Source organism: Cryptomeria japonica, chromosome 9, assembly GCF_030272615.1.
Source record: "Cryptomeria japonica chromosome 9, Sugi_1.0, whole genome shotgun sequence".
Taxonomy (NCBI): Eukaryota; Viridiplantae; Streptophyta; class Pinopsida; order Cupressales; family Cupressaceae; genus Cryptomeria; species Cryptomeria japonica.
Genome location: NC_081413.1, coordinates 272341018 through 272359482, shown reverse-complemented (window position 1 = coordinate 272359482; position 18465 = coordinate 272341018). Strand labels below are relative to the sequence as shown.

At 31.2% G+C, this 18465-nt stretch overlaps 2 protein-coding genes across 2 annotated transcripts in view; both read right to left on the bottom strand.

The window, feature by feature from the left end:
* Window positions 1-4046: 4046 nt before the first annotated feature.
* On the bottom strand, window positions 4047-5292 carry LOC131032993 (MYB31 transcription factor31-like). Its single transcript, XM_057964092.2, has 3 exons — window positions 5175-5292; window positions 4860-4989; window positions 4047-4449 (listed from the first exon to the last, which is right to left on the bottom strand). Exons 1-3 carry the CDS (start codon window positions 5290-5292, stop codon window positions 4047-4049), a joined length of 651 nt encoding a protein of 216 aa, XP_057820075.2.
* A 7541-nt stretch (window positions 5293-12833) lies between these two features.
* The window catches only part of LOC131032994 (transcription factor TT2-like), a 48548-nt gene continuing 42916 nt past the window's right edge, over window positions 12834-18465 (bottom strand). The window contains exons 2-4 of the mRNA XM_059211596.1: window positions 13487-13616; window positions 13099-13330; window positions 12834-12917 (exon numbers count right to left, since the gene is read on the bottom strand). Coding sequence (XP_059067579.1) covers window positions 12834-12917; window positions 13099-13330; window positions 13487-13616 — 446 coding nt within the window. The remainder of the gene's footprint in view (window positions 12918-13098; window positions 13331-13486; window positions 13617-18465) is intronic.

The window sequence follows — 18465 nt, the reverse complement described above, 5'->3', positions numbered from 1 at the left end:
ACTCAAATCTGGGCCATTTCAAACTTGACTATGGTGTGCCCTATTTTACTCCTTTTATATTGGGAAGAGGTCAAGAAGCACCAACAAACAACAATGAACATAGTTTTGGTACTAGTATGAGTACAATGAGGCATGATCATGACAAAAAAGATAGAAATACTAAATTGAAACCCAAACGAGCATAAAATTATATGGGGATATATTTTATGACCCTAGAATTAGCCCCCACATTAACATGAGTATGAACCTACACACATACTCCTGATGAAATATAGGATAGCATCAAAAGAATTTCACCAAGACATTAAAGAGAAAAGAAATACCAAGCCCCCAAGGACATATGATCTATAGGTCTAAAACGTCAAGATAAAAGGAGCAAAAATGATTGAGCACATCGAGAATGAAAGAAAGAATAAGATATATGGCTTCTAGGTATAGTAAGGAATTTCTAACTATGAGTCATATGAGAAGAGCAGAAAAATAAATGACTTCTTGGTCTAGTAAGGAGCTACTTAATATGACTCATGTTAGCACAAAGAGAGATTACAAAGAAAAAACTTGGTTTTCTAAATAATCTAACAAAAACTCAACTGGAAAATGCATGCTACAACATGCACCAACCGAAAAGATTACAAAATAAATCCTCATATTTTCAAGTAATCTAAACAAAAGTCTACTACAAATTGGGTGCTACAACATGAACCAACATATCATGGAGTGTAATCCAAGTGTACAAAACAAACCTTGGTGGTATGTGGATAAATTGGAATATATATTAGAGTGTATGCTCCCACATTAAAGAAATTGTTTATGCCTTGCAAAAAGAAATTTTTTAAGGTTTCATATATACATTGAAAATAGAAGGATGCCACAAAAGTGAAATGCCCCCAAACATAGAAAAATCAAAGGCATTCATCACAATACATTAAAGAGAACATAAATGATCCACTATTTGGTCTTAGTATGAACATTAAATAAATCATGTATATCAAGTATGATTGTAGTGGATTGACTTCATCCAACAAAGGTAGTGGAATGATGAACGCAATGGAATAAGAGCACATAAGATGAGAAATACGTGTATTTTTGGGTCAATACATAGGAGACCAAAAAGAGAGATATCAATGCTTTCCACCATCCCCAAGTACAAAAAATAAAATAAAATTTATGATAGCATCATATTTTTGAAACAACATAAATAGAACATGTAGAATAAGAGAGATAGAAATGGAGGAATATCACAACAAGATTGATCCCTTTGTTCCTTGCACAAATAGATAAACAAGGGTCATCAAAGGAGAGATTAAAATAACATAGAAACATGCCAAGCATCACATAATGGGTAACAAGTCATATGAAAGAAAACACACAAATTAATCTATTGCACAAGTGAAGCTAGTCTAGCGAATCCTTCCCTCCTTATCTTAACATCCTTTAGAGATGGTGGACAAGATTCTAGCGGAGCAATAGAAAGCATGGTAGATGGAGCTATCCCAAGTACCAAACAAGGACCATACTCTAATGATGAATTATTACGTGTCACTAGCAAATAGGGTTAAAGCTTTTCAAAATCCTAAATATAACTCATGATTAAAATCAACAACTTCATACATATCATTTGAATAATTAGTATCTACATTATTATTATGTATATCATCGTAAAAATTAGTCAAAAATAGGATATCTCATGCATGAAGGACACAAAGAATAATAATCATTTAGCATAGACAATTTAATTTTTTTACAAGGATGATCAAGATAAATCTTCTCGCTACGGTGAGGTGAAGGTTGGGCAAATTGAACCATGTCAATATTCAAATGCTTATGGGAGAAAATAATTTGGGAAGCAATCTCACAAACCTTGGCCATTTTTGATGTAATCGTTGGTGTTCTTTCACACTATTATTTATCTTGTTATGACTCGAATCTTGTGTGGATAAAGGCTATGGATCACTCAACATAGGCTTCCTTTATTCCTTTGTAGAATGAGGAATGGAAGAATCTTCTATAGGTTAAAAGGTGCAAGATGCTGGGAACTTTTCTATTTGACAACTCCAAGTGCTCATGGAGTTGTGTTGTGTAGAGATGATGTTGCTGAAATATTGATGAAAAAACTTATAGAAGTACTATTGGGAGTTTTTCATTTCTAACCCACACAAGATCTAATTTTGCATTTGTTTCACTTGTTTCAAGGTACATGACAAATCCATCAGAAATACACATGAAGAGAGCCAAAATAATTTTGAGAAAGGAACTCTAAATTTTGGTATTCATTACCACTCTTCTAAAAGGTTCAATATTGTTGTCTTTAGTGATTTGAATTGGGGAGGTATTTTGGATGACTATAAGTCTACATTTGGAAATTGTTCCTCTTTTGGTTCCGATGTGATTACTTGGAGCTCAAAAAAGAAAAACAACGTTTCTTATCCATAAAAGTAGTTTTTGTTGCAGTCACCTTAGTAGATACATAAGCCCTTTGGCTTAGAAAATTTTAAGAAGAAACTAGAGAGAAGCAAATTCAACCTACAATGTTTTTTTGTGACAACGTGAGTGCCAACAAGTTAGAAAAGATTCTAATCCATCATAGTAGGGAAAATAATTTTGATCCGAGGTATCATTTCATTCGACATTTAGTGAAAAATAAGTGGAATTGAAATATATTGGCACTTGAGAACAACTAGCCAATATCTTCACCAAAGTAGTTGCAAAAGTTTAGTTTTTGACATTTTGAGACTAGATTTTGTGCCCTCTCAACATCAATGAGGAGTATGAAGACAATTGATGCTCAAGCTTTTAGTTTGACATATCATTAAAGGATCCACCATTCAAGATATCTTTAGTTAGTTTCATTAACAATAGTTGTAATCTGCATTATTTTAGTTTAGATCTAGTTTGTATTTTTAGCTTCAGTTAACATCCATTTTAGGACTTTGCTTTTCTAGTGAACAAAGCATGTTGTGTATGTTGCGTTTCTTTCGAATTTTTTGTCCATGTGATTGGACAGTTAAGTTGTTGTAACCGAATGATAACATATCACTGAAGATTGGTAACACTCTAATTTTGAAGTTAATTTTTCATTTTTAAACAACCTTTCAATGCATGAGAAAGGCTACGATATGCTACGGACATTATAAATAATTTGCCTTTGTATCATGTTTATTCAAGCTTCAACAAAATTGTTTTGCAACTGCTATACAGTTTAGAAAACATATTTGCCTATTTGAGATGTATGTTACATGCTTTCATTTTTCATGAATGTTTCACTAGTTGTGGAAGTTTTGTTATTTGTTTTGTTGCTTTACAATATTTGAATGATTATCTATTAAAAGATCTGGATCTAATTAGACTCTACATTTTTTAGGGTTTTATAATTCTATTAAATGAATAGAAATTTTTATCTGTTCTTGAACAAGTTTTGTATGTTTTCTTATTTTCTGCATACACACTCCATTATTATCAATCAGTTTAGACACCTTCCTCCATTACAACATCATTGCATCCTTAACACCTTTCAACATTAAAATACATTAAAGTTATTGTGTTTAATTTTATATATTTCTTCTAATCTTCCATTATTATCATTCAATATTTAATGTAATACTCATAAACGTATTTATGATCTTGTTTTTTTGGGTGTCATCCAGAAATGTCCGTGACACTCTTTACAATTTATTACATAGGAGCTAGCCAATCACTTAACATTTATAACATAGGAGCCAGCCAATCAATGCTGCCTAACATAGTAGCCAATCTGTCTACGGATTTGCACATTTGGGAGATTCGGTTTGTGACAGTAGACAGTACGTAAACATTTAAATTTAAATTTTCTAAATAATTGCAGAACAATTTAGTTTGTTTGGATTGATGAATTCTGACATCGGCCAGTCCTCGCTTTACTGCAAGGCCAACAGGACATCTATGAGGGAAGATAAAAAACTACCTAAGAACACATTATTTCTGTTGAAAAGAAGGTACAAAAGTCTTACAGAACATTTCAGAACAATAAAGATTAAACTACTTATTTTGTACCTCATGCCAAATGCCTTTCACAACCATTGTTCACAACGCAAGTCAAGGAGGGGGATTGTCTCTTCAAACAAATAGAAATTAAAAGGTGACAACAGCTCATCAGCAAAAGAGGCGGATTGACAGCTTGGGATGCCATCTCTTTCAATTGCATGAAATTTAGATGGATTCTCGTTTTCTTCTCCAATATGCTGCTCTTGTGCTTCTGTACGCGTGTCTTTCCATATTGCTGCAATTTTTTCAGATTCAATTTCTGTGGGCAGACTAGACTTGTCTGGATTGTTTAAAGGTTTAGCAGTTAATCTGGTAACCAAAGGTCTTGTTACTTTATTGCCGAGCACCCTATGTTTCAACCGGCTATACCAGTAGTTCTTCACCTCGTTGTCTGTTCTTCCAGGTATCCGACCCGCAATCAATGACCATCTGTAAATTTCATTACTTTATCACGGGTTTCCTAAGTTTTTCCCAATCAAAATAAGATAATTATTTATTGTTGAAGTATAAAATTATCACAGATTATGATAGACATTAAGTTTCTACAATCTATAAGATAATAATCTGTTGTTTCCTGATTAGATTGTGTGTGAGTTCTTTTAACAATGTTTCGAATCACAGTCCCTGATCCATCATTTTTCATCTCTGTATGCTCTCTAACTCTTATCATCCTGATGATGGATTACAGAATGAGATTCAAAACATTGATCCAAACTTCACTCGGAATGTAATTCAAAACATTAATGCAAACTTCAGACACAATCTAATTGGAAAACAACAGATTATTATCACAGATTGTTAAACTGTTTAATTTAAAATGAATATGTTTGTGGGCATGCCTGTTCCCAAGAAGTTTTTGCAGCCTTATGATAAGCTCCTCTTCGTCCTGTGAAATGTTTCCATGCTTTACATTTGGGCGAAGATGATTCAACCACCGTAACCTGCAACTCCGGCCACATCGCAACAAACCTGAAGAAAACTTGAACTTAGAATGATTTATTCATCACCTATTTCTAATAATGCAAGAAATTTCGACTGGCCATGATCTCTTTAATTCAGCCAAATGCATGTCTTACATCATGAGATGTAAGAAAAAGAAGTGATAGTGCAAATAAATTTGTTGGCACTAAAAGTAAGAGTATTGGTATGCAGACCTGCTGTTTTAGGAATGTCACTCCAGCGACCTTCCCCGTGACGTTGGATATGTTGTTTGAGAAGACTGTCTTCCTCTTTTGTCCAATACCCCTTCTTCAAATCTGAGCCGCTAGCCATGATTGAATGAAAAGAGGCCCTTCAAGCTTTGGAAAAAGGCCGCACACTTTCCCAATATATATATAGCTTAATTTGGCCTCAAACAATAGTTTTTTAAGCTTTCAGTACTTACTCAGAGTGAAGTAACAACGCATTTTTTGAAAATAAAGCTGTACAATATTCAAACAAAATAAAGAATCAAATGACTCGACTTAGTTTGGCATTTTTCTAGTATTTTATTTCATTTCACCGACGCGCTCTTAAATAAGGTTGCATTTTACCTTTGCTATCAAGAATATAAAATTGTTAAAAGTCAGAAATAAATTCCTTATAAGCATTTAAAAGTTGAATCGAACAATCAGGGAAGAAGAAGCTTAACTAGCCTGATTAAAATAATATTTCAATTTAATCACGTTGAACTCTTTTCAAGCAATCCGTCGTTATCACTGATTGTTGGTGGGAATTTTGAGAAATAGCTGGCTCTGCCAACGATGATAGAATGGTATGGTATGGTTGGGACTGAAGTGTTTTCCTAGGTTGTCCGCCAATTCTTTGTCGTGAGTTTTGGTTCCATCCACCACCCTTGTAATTTCTGATGTTTTATTGAGTGGGAAAGGACAAGCTTCACCTGAACAATGATTAATTGGAGATGATTGGTTTGGCTAAATATGACGAGTAACTTTTTTTTCCATTTGAGTCTTGTGTATATTTGTGAAATCGTGATTTGAATTGAATTTTATTATAGATCTATACATTCTGAACAAATTTATGGAGTCTATGTTCTTATGCATTTGTTCAATGTTTGGTTTTTAATTTGCATTTTATTAACAATGCTTATTTTGAAATGTTTGTGAATAATCTTTATGCTAAAAAATTGAAGAAGTTAGTTAATTATTTTTTCTTGTTAGAATGATAGATATGTAAATTAATAGTCTATTTTTCAAAAGGTGTTTATTCCAAGAAAGACATCTCATTTTTTGGTGATTTGTCTCCCAACTATTTCATGTTTATGTTTAAAAATGTGAAGTTAATCAATTACTTTTCTTAGTAGAATTGTAGGACCTATAAATATATAGCCTATTTCTCAAATGATGTTAATTCCAACAAAAACATCTCATTTTTTTATTGGTCTTCCAACTATTTGACATACATTTGTGCACTACTCATCGTACATCTTGTCTCATGTTATAATATAAAACATTTATGATCTCATATTTACTAATAATTTTTTATTCCTGTTAAATTAAGGTGTATGAGAGTGCCTATATCTGTAATCTCTTCAACTCTAGGATATGGCATGGCTTTAGCAACAACATATTCACGCCAAATAGGTGTTGAATATGAAAGATATACTCAATTGGTCCTTCATTTCCTATCTCAATACTTGATAGATAATGCCAACCTTGCTTAGGTTTCCTTAGTTTAACCATTTCTTTGAAATAAAATTCTTGGAATAGCACAAGCATCTAAAAATGTCATTGTTAATAATCATGAATAATTAGTTAGTTCATTATATATTTGAATGGCTCATGATTAATTTAAAATATAATTGAGAGTGCGAAAAAATAAGGAAAAATGCTTATTTGTTTCATATGATGAATAGAAACAATATGTATATAGGAGAAAATAGTTCAGCAAGCACATACTAATTGAGGGCAGAAATACATTTGTGAACTACATAACTATTGCTATTTAACTACATTACTATATGCCAAAATATAATATAATATGTATGCTAACATTTCTCCCTATTCTAGTGTTTCTACAAATGAACCTTTAAATTCCAAATTTCACCTTGTCAAGGGACCCCACCTTAAGGCTTACACAAAACAACTTGCTAGATATATAAAATAAATACACATTATTGACAAGATCATTCATTGAAGAAAAAATCCCGAGTCAAGGAGACCTCCATCAAGCTACCTTGTGATCCTTGGAAGGATGTTAGCTTCTTACTGAATTCCAAGTTCTTAGTCCTAAACTTTTGCATGATAGATTCTTGAATTATTTGAGAGTAATCCATATTGAGCTGCAATAGAGCTTCATCAAATTGGTTGATGACCCTCAGGGAGGTATATTTCTTAATTATTGTCTCATAAGACCACATAAAAAAAATCCATATTAAGTTCAACACTCAACCCCTTACCTAATTCCAAAAAGAAAACTTCACAATATATGTATTGTTAAAATTAGTCAACATAAAAAAATAAAAATGAATGAACCAAAAATGCTTCTCATGCAAAGCGCAATCTCAAAGCAAGAAGCTATTTTGAGATTATGGAAATCCCCATCCTTTGGTGCCACTAGTATCCAGATTTTGAAGGCTTGAAGTATGAACATATGAGAGGCCTAATTCCCAACCTTACAGAAAAACCAACAAACAATTAGTGCTCCAAATCAAGAATATCTTCAAACACCTTCAATAGTTGTTCATCTAGCACTTCCTTATATGTGAAATTTATAAACTAGATAACTCAATATTAATTTTTTTGGAGAAGGATATAGCCTATTAAGAATTCAAATATATCCATTGATATTAGGAGATAGACACTCAAAGATAGGTGATTCTATTTAAGCTCAAAATATAACTCAAACTTATTCAAGACATTATTAAATACATAGATAAATGATGTTCCATTAAGAGCTATTGATATAGTTCTAGCATACGACCTTCTTCTTTATGCACCCTCTCACACTAGTTTGAACATGTATTTTTAAATGAATCTTTAATTGTATCAAAGAAGTAAAAGACTTGTACAAGAAGCATTACACCTCCTTGTTTATTATCAGTTTGGCTTCCTTAAAAGATTTTCCATGACAAAGATCAACCTTAGAAGATATTGTTAAGGTCTTGAAGAGTATCAAAGAGATTTAAATAGGAAGTAGTGAATGTTTAGTCACATGATGGCCAACTATATTTGAATTGGTGGGCCAACCTACTAGAAGGAATAGAAAAATTGATAGAAATAATTCTTCTAGAAGTGCAAGTTCTTTTGTATATTAATTTATAACCAATACTACAATAGATTATAAAAATAGTATGGAGTAGAATCTTTCATGTATATATTATAGAAGAGGTACCTTTTTCTTATATGTCAATTCACATAGTAGTCGTTGGACACATGCCTTCATAGGCCTTTCTACTTATGACTTCAAGATCACATGGGAATAATTTCCATCATGTTTGGATTGAATAGGGGACAACTTTGTCAAACAAATCACTCACCTCTTCTTTCATTTATCTATTTTCTCACATTTTACACTAAAACCTTTCCAACTTCCATAATTGTTTGGTGCTACCAATATAAGAGTTTCAATATATTTTATCTCTTATTTCTGATGATTTGCATATATAATCTTCTAAACCTTTAGATGCATAGTAACTTTTCTATGATAACTAGTCTATTTAAAGAAAATGTGTCTTAGTAGTTCTTTCTGGAGGTAAGCTAAGAAATGCTATAATGTTTAATATTTTCACCAAGACTCCTAAAAAATGTGTCCTAGTAATCTCCCAAATGGTGAGGAAAAATTACATTTGTTTAGTTTTAATAAAATTTTAAGACAACAAAATCTTAAAAAAAATACTATTACCACTTGAGCATGGTAATTTAGTACTCCATACATTATTTAGTCATATAAATATACATCAAAGAATTTTTACATGAAATATAAAAAAATGTTCATCATTATTTTTAGTCGATAGGATTTAGTGTGGGTTTTTAAGCCCGAAAAAGTGTCAATAAGCTAGGAAAATCCACTCGCCAAGAGCCTCTTTCCCGTTGGGCTATTGCTGTTGTGTTCGGATTTATTGGCGAGGTTTTCTAAAAATTCTATCTTCAGCTATGATGTTGCTTGCAAGCCGTTGAGATGGCGCAACATTTATTAGTGGTAAGTTTATTGTACCATGGGAGCACTGCATGCAACCATGTTAAGCTACACGACATGGGAGTGATTGTGTGGTGTTTTCCAAAGCGGGTTTGGAGTTTGCAAATGTTTTTTCATCTGTATTCAATAATCAAGCCCACGCATTTGATGGGCAATGTTTTATTTTCATTTTGAAGGGATTGTTGTGTTTTCATAATAAATAATCTTGTACTTATTAGGGGTTGATTCCTTAACCTAGTCATGGTATTAGATCTATCTTAAAATCTTGAGAGAAAAACTTATATAGACTTGCCACTCAAAGAAGGGAAAATGATGCATCATCTAAAAACATTGAGATTTCAAGAAAATCATGAGCAAAATATTATTTCTAAAATAAGCTTACAACCAAAATAACATATGGCCTAATCTATCTTATCTATCTTTATCTAGAATATTCATGCCTTAACAGATGCGTCTTTCATACAATAAGAATTATTTAGCCTAGGCCTATCTTTTGTCAAGAGATATAACAAGTATTGACTAGTTTGTTAGTTATCCATTTTCTTGTAGATTTATCTTTTTATCTTTTTAAATTCTTATCTTTCTTACGCAAGATTACCGAGATATTCTATGTGTTGGCATGTTTTAAATGGGGAATGGCCATTGCTTTTATGATGTGCTGGCATGTTTTAAAAGGGGAATGATCATTTCTTTTATGACGTGTTTGTGGGATGTTCTTGTAATATCACTAGGTTATACCTACTCACCTTGTGTGTATCAGAATAACTTATAGCATTGTTATTCATCCTTCTCATACTAGGTCATTTAGTACCTTTTGTACACTAGTACTATTATGGTCTATGTCCAATATCCTCACATATTCTAAACAAGGTTTTGTGGTGTCTAGTATGAATAAGGACAAACCTTTCTTTTGCAAAGTCAAATTCCATACAAGAGATACAAACTAATCTTGATTCCTTATACCTTGGCACATATTATGCAATTACTATATCAAAGCAACACTTTCTCTTTATATTGTTTTAGCATAAAAAAAGAAAAAGTATATTTTCATTTTCATATCCTTTCATATCTATCCGTTTCACATATATTTTCATCTATTCTATTACCCATTTATAGGATTCACTTCATATTTGATCAACAAATCTAACTGCGTTTTGTTCAGTCAATATTGTTGAACACACTGGATACTAATAAAGGGGGTGAACCAATATCTCTTTAAACTTAAAATTTTCTATATCAAATTTAAATTTAGATCTTTGAACTAATCAACATCAATGAAATATAAAGGAATCCACACAAGTGCACAAAAGTATGTCATATATATGTGAAAAAAACCACAACAAAAAAACCATGGTGAGAAAAGTTGTTTGGATCTACTATCCAAATCCAACCTCACAAATAAAAACAAGATTATAGTAGGTTTTGTGGGACGAGCCCAAAGGAAGCACATGCTCCCTAAAGTACACCAAACTTAAAGAGGACTTGTTGAAGAGGTTCACTACCTGAGAGAAAGATACAATGAAGAAAACAACTTGAACTACAACTTGCTCTGTCTTACTACCTTCAACAGACTCTCACTACTTTAGCTACCTTTGACTCACTGCCTTTGACATTTTGAAATCACTTTTGCAAATATTTTAGCCTTTGGCTCACTGCCTCTAACATTCCATTCATAATCCACCTTGAGTGCTCAACATCACATTAGTTTCCAACAAATGATCTTCAATCTTTATGCTCTATAATGTTTAATAATTCTTCCCTAGTTTAGCTAGTGATAAAAAAATTGAAACGTGCATTAGGTCGGCCTAAAACACCTTTGCAAAGTAGAAAAGCCCAGTATGGTTCTATCAGGAAGATAGACAAGACCAAAGAAATAATTGACACTCATTTCAAAGTAGGTGTATCCATACAAGCATCGACATAAATCACTCCAAGTCAAAAACAAGCTAATGTGTAGATGAAACATTTAGCTCTTTACTAGTTGGCCCCAAAAGACATCTGCCAAGAGAAACTACGCATTGTGGTTACATCAAGATTTAGCTTGATCCAAAATTATCTCACCACATGCTTCAAAGCCAATGCAAACACTCATATACATGGTGCAAATGAGAAGTCTAGCACTGTTTGCCAAAATAATCACAAATCTCCTAGACTATCAACATCAGACAACATATCCAAATTTGATATACAGACCGCACAAAGATGTAAATATGGAAGGTCACAAGGACTGGGGTTTCTTGTGTAAAGATGTTTCTATAGGAGTAGGCATATGTATATATGTTGGTCGCATGAAGATTTATTTGTAACCTAGTGTGAAGATCTTTGGAATTTGCATGGGACATATCTCTCCAATTTACTTCCATTTTGGAAGTATTTGAAGGAATTTTGTGGAGGTCAAGAGTTACTTGGAAGCCCAATCCATAGGTGAATGGGTAGATTATGGTAGGGAAAAGGCTTGTCAATGGTTTGATTTAATTTTCCATTTCATTGTGCATGTTGTAGCTATATTATCCTTGCATGTGTTCTTGTCCCTATTTCAAAGATAACTAAAATAATTTATGTCCCAAATCAGGCAATTTTTGCCTATGCACTAAAATAAATAAATTAGTAAACTAAGGGTGTTTTGTTATACATTACTTATTGCCTATAGTAATCACGAATTATTATAAAGTTCCACTTTTATTTTGGTGGGTGTTTATTTCCTTCCTTTTGTTCTCAAACCGACCTTAGAGAGCTATTGTCTTCAAAACGAGAGATAAAGAATCATTACCTAAAGTAGGATCTACTACCCTATCTTCTTGGACTCCTTCCTAAGACAAATGACTATGAATAGAAGAAAATTAAATGGGGGTGTTAGTGTAAAATATTCCTTTTACTAGAGATATCTAGAAGATAATATCTTATTGTGGATAAGCTTGCTTAGATGTGCTTGCTTGCATGGAGTTGCATGCCACTATTTTAGATGGCAGTTGCTCATCCTCTTTGTTATATATGTGCATCTTGTTGTGAGCTAATAATCAAATCCCATTAGTTGCATTCTAAGTGTCCATTATTTTACTATACTTATTTTCTTGCAAATTGAGCGTACTCTTGTTTGTCTAAAATGACTCAATTCAATATTCAAATTCACTCAATAATCTTGATCAATGTAACATTTTATAACACTATACCCCTAACTTTTATTCAACAAAAACAAAAACACTTTAAATCTATTATCTTTAATTTTATATATTTCTTCCATACAAAATGATAGATACCCACCACCGTTATTATCAATATTCTATTATTATTATTCAATATTTAATATGATACTCATAAAAAGTGTGTATGATTCTGTTTCTTTGGGTGTGAGCAAGAGAGGTCCCGCTGCATTCTTAACATTTATAAAGATTCTGAAGTAACAAATAATCAATAGTCCCTGCATATAATTGAACCATAATTGTGGGTTAGGTGCAATGGATAACATACCCCAAAATAGACTTAAGGATTAGCCAAAAAGGGCATTTTAAAGATTCGGCTTGGGACAGTTTGTATAGATTTAAATTTAAAATTGCTAAATTATTGCAGAATAATTTATTTTGTTTGGGTTCATGAGATGTGATTCTGGCCAGTCCTCCCTTTACTGCAAGGCCAGCGAGATGGAAGATAAACAACAAGGAAGTGAATCTGTTTCTAATTTATTTCGGTCGAAAAGAGGATACAGAACATTTCAACCAGACGGAAGATAAACAGCAAGGAAGTAAATCTGTTTCTAATTTATTCTGGTCGAAAAGAAGATACAGAAAGTTTCAGAAACATAAATCCGAAACTACTTGGCACATGAACTTACAAGCAAAAGCCAAATGCCTCTCACAGTCATTGTTCTATCACATTCTGCCGTTCATATCACAAGTCAAGCAGGGAGATTGAATCTTCAAACAAATAGTAATTGCAAGGTGATACCTCAGACGGATAGCCATCTCTTTCAATTGCATCACATTTAGATGGCTCCTGGTTTTCTAGTGCTGCAGTTTTTTCAGATTCAATTGCTATGGGCAGAGACTTGGCAGTTAATCTGATAACCGAGGGTCTTGTTACTTTGTTGCCGAGCACCCTATGTTTCAACCGGCTATACCAGTAGTTCTTCACCTCGTTGTCTGTTCTTCCAGGCATTCGACCCGCAATCAATGACCATCTGTAAAACCCAAATCTAGTCTAAAACTTAATATTTCATCACGGGCTTCGTAAGTTTTTCCCAATCAAAATAAGTGCTTAAAAGTGTGAATGGGCTATAAAATTATTATTGACTGGTAAACTGTTAAATTTAAAACGAATAGGTTTCTGGGCATGCCTGTTTCCAAGCAGTTTTTGCAGCCTTATGATAAGCTCTTCTTCGTCTTGTGAAATGTTTCCACGCTTTATATTGGGCCGAAGATGATTCATCCACCGTAACCTGCAACTCCTACCACATCGCAACAAACCTGAACAAAAAATCAGATTAGAATGATTGAATTCATCATCCATCATTACTAATTTGCGAGAAACTTTAAATAGCTATGATCTCTTTAATTCAGCTAAATGTCTTGGAATGGATGAAGAAAAAGAAGTGATAGTGCAAATAATTTTGGTGGGAGTAGATGTAAGAATATTCCTATGCATTGTGATCTCAATTGGATTCTATTATCTAAATCTATGCATGGAAAAAGCATATGCTGACTGCTAGTTTATTTTGTTTGGGTTGTTCAGACCTGACTCTGGCCAGTCCTCGCTTTACCGCAAGGTCAATTTAAAATCTTTTAGGATCTTTTATGATAAAAGCCTAAGGTTTTAATCACTTATAATTTATAACATCGTAATAAAAAGAAATCCCAGGGTAAAAATCCATTATGTAGGGAAGTAATGATTCACTAATGAGAAGGGAACATGATGACTTGTTGGTCTAAGACATATTTGATCATTTATCTGAAAGGTCAATATTTCTATAATTATCATACATGATTTTCACAATTAAGAGTGGGTAATCTTATCTTGTCTTCTCATATGTAAACTTGTGGGTGTTGGTTAATGTTGTGATTATATTATATTCATATCCTAAAGTGTAGACATGTGAAAATGTATAGTCTTATGATATTGCATGCTCATTGAGTTTCGGTATACCCTTATGCACTCATGCATGCCCCTTTTTTGCTAATATATGCTCTCTAGTAAGCTCTTGTATGCTTTTGAATGCTTTATGTATTTATATGCGATCTTGTGTTATTGAGATAAGCTTGAGCTTTTGATTGACCTTCTTATTGAGCAAGATATTATATAGATCTATACTATTGTGCTTATTAAGTAAATGATTTAATCCTTGTCTTGTATGCTAAAGGATACAAATGCAATATGTGACTAAAATGTTCTTTGACCTTGACTCCAAAATTAGTTGCATGATTGTAAATTGGTGATTGTATTTATCATCACTATATTTTTCTTGTGATTCAGATGATACTAAAATCTTGTAATGATTTTAGATAGATAAGAAAGGATTGTTTCTTATATCTTCATATGTATCAAATCTTGTAAATTTTGGTCATATCTTAGTTCAAGACTTTGTTCTATTATGCTATATTTGATTAAATTATAGCATGACCAAGGTTAAGATTTCAATTCTGAAAAAATCATATGTAATTTAATTGAGACATGAATAAATATATTTTCTCTAATTTTAAATATTTTGGAAAAATAGATCTTTAATAATATTTTAACTTCTATGTTTGATGGTTATCTTTGTTAACTTAAAAATAATAAACATACATAGAGACATTATCTCTAACTTTAGATATTTACAAAAAATAATTCTTTAATAATATTTTAACTCTTATGTTTGATGGATATCTTTAATAGCTTTGCAAAAATAAAGCCTTTTTTCCTTAAAAAAAATAATTTTCATTGATCACACATAAGTTAGCGATTCATTGTATTGTTCAATTATTAGAAATTTTCTTATACATAGATTATTTTATTGAAATTGAAATTATACTTTCTAATTTAAATGGGACATGCATAGAGATATTATCTTCGATTGTATATAATTTTAAAAAATAATTTTTTAATTCAATTTTCTTTAATAACTTTCTATAAAGAAAACCAATTTTTCTTATAAAGATTTTTTTTTTCAATGGTTATACATTAGTTATTTACTCATTGTATTACTCAACTAATAGAAATTGCCTAAAAAAGATTGTTAATTCATTGTGTTGAACTCATACTATCTAATTTAATTGCATAGAGATACTATCTTTAATTTTAGACATTTTGAAAAAAAAAAGTCTTTAATTCAATTTTAAATTTTATGTTTGATACTAACTTTCTACAATAGAAATCTCATAGATGTATTATCGATAACTGTATTAAAATAGAATTACAATTATATATATATATATATATATATATGTATATATATATATATATATATATGTATATATATATATATATATATGTATATATATATATATATATATATATATGTATATATATATATATATGTATATATATATATATATATATATATGTATATATAATTGTTATACATTATTTATAATTAGTTTTAAATAAAATAATGTTTGGATATTTTTAATAATTTTATTATAATAATTAAATAAAATTTAAATATCACTAACTCGAACTCTAGTTAAACCTTAATACTAAACATAATCCTAACTTAAAGATTTATTTTAGAATGGAAAGCTTAATTTTAACCAGTTCTTAACTCTAATCTTAAACTAACTTTCTAACACTAACTACAATTAAAGATGGTACATGTTGTTCAATTTTGATATTTATACTTAGTTTTAAACAAAATAATGTTTGGATATTTTTTATAATTTTATTATAATAATTAAATAAAATTTAAATAACACTAACTCGAAGTCTATTTAAACCTTAATACTAAACATAATCCTAACTTAAAGATTTATTTTAGAATGGAAAGCTTAATTTTAACTAGTTCTTAACTCTAATCTTAAACTAACTTTCTAACATTAACTACAATTAAAGATGGTACATATTGTTCAATTTTGATAAATATTATTTAATATTTACAATAAAATAGATTAAGAATTGTAATTCAATTCATAATAATGGTAATCTAAATATTTAAATAAAATAACTTTATAAATCTTTTAATAATTTTATATCGTTAAACAATTTTGATATTTAATTTTTTTTATAATTTTATAATATTATTGAATATAATATATAAATATACACTATTCATGACATCAGCAAATATAATAAAATAAAAATATCTTACAAAATTTAATTAAATCAAATTTAAAAATAGAGGCAAATTTAGTTACAATAGAATTACAACTATTATTAATATTTATTTATTATTTAAAAACATCTTACAAGAATCAAAATTATTATTTATTAAAATAAAATAATAAGACAATTAAAATATTGTAAAGTTGAGCAAAAAATAATTTTATTAGAAAAAAAGAAACATTTTCTATTTTCAATTTTTTTTTTTTGTATTAAAGATCGAGAGTAAACAAAATACAACCAGTTGTAAACAGGGGAGGCTATGCCTCAACCACCAAAACCACCGAGGATCTGTGTTACATTACTAGAGAGTAGTCTGAAGTCAAAAAGGAACAATGCAAAAGGAGAGCCAAAGCACTACTGCAGAATTTGATCGAAAGGATCGATCCAAGTGGTCCACCCTTGGGCCCCTTCCATCCAAATCACCTTCTTTCAGTCCTGGATCTGAGTCAGCTTGGCAATGTGGTCAGCCTTAGGCATCCTATTATTGTTGATCTCTTTATGCAGCTTCTTTAGAGCCTCTTCAAAGGAAGACTGGTTTTTTGTGAGCCTCCTCCACTCGTAGCCATCCTTCATCTCATGTATGAACATAGTGGTGTGACCATCTTGCAGGAACCAAAAAAAATTATGCCTTTCGACATTCATCATGAAGAAGACCTGCGAAGCAATTTTAAAAAAAGTGAGTCTACGAAGAGACTTAGTAAGACACCTGCCATTGCCATTAAATTTGTCCTCATTTCGCAGCTTCCAAATAAACCAAAGGATATAAGAAGACAAGATAAACCAGAATAAATTGGCGTCCTTTTTTAGTCCATGGGTGGCTGCAAGAAGTTGAGTCCCACTTTTGGGCAAAAAGTGGAAGTGTTTTCTCTGTTTTTCAAATTTTCTGTCGATTGATGTCAAAATTTGATGCACTTAGAGATTGAATCTCGAAAAAATCTAGTAATAGAAAATGTAGTGCTCAGAGTCTACTTTTCAAATATGTAATTTATTTTAATACCCACATGCTAGAAATCCCTTTTTAGTAGGCATGTTTAAAAACTAGTTTTTCAAAATGCCTGTTTCAGGACCATACCACACATGTGTACGACCACCCTTTTTTGATGCAAATAAATGAATTTTTGCAAATCCTTCTGGAAAATGATACCTAAGACACCAAATATTGATGATAATATTTTTTCTTATTAATTTTTAACTGACAATAAAGTATATTTTCAAAACATCGGGGGTACGAACAACATAATTTGATGAAAATTTAATATTTTTTAATTTTTTTTTAATATTCAAAATAATTGTATGTAGATTGATGTCATATAATTTATTTTTCTAAAATCCTAAAAAACAAAAAAGTTATTAAAGTTTTAGTGAACCTTGGTATTTTTGGTTTAGGTTCCACTTTTGATTAATAAATAATATAAAAATAGTAAAAATAATCTTATCACTATGAAATTTACATTTCTGAAATCAAGACGCTGAAAAATCTAATGGGTTTTCATTTCGTCAAAAAATTCAATCAGAAAGGCCCTCAAAAAAATAGGCCAAGGTAGAAATCTGATGTCGTTTTACCTTAGTCATTTTTTTGGAGGTCCAAGCATAGGCTTGGTGGGACCAAGCCTATCCCGAAGCAAAAAACAAAGCTAAGGGTTGTTTCCCACCCCTAATTTTAACAAACGGGCACCTGTTTTTTAAATTCAAAAAACAAGCGCCCATTTCGCTTTGTACCGTTGAAAGCGAAATGGGTGCCCTTTTAAAAAACGGGCATCCGTTTCATTCAATAATGAGCACCCATTTCTGAAAAGATCTGTTGGGCCAGAATCTGGAACCACAAGCACAAATCCCAATGATTGAATAATTTTTCAATCATTGCCTAACAGGTACGATCTGCAAAGAGAATGTTTTGATTAATCATTCTCTTTGTTTGCCTTATTGTCAATTTGGTAAGGAGATCAATTTGAATTAAAATTTTAGTGTAACCATGGGATCAAATCAATGCAAGAAGAGGCAAATGAAGGTTTTGACAACTGA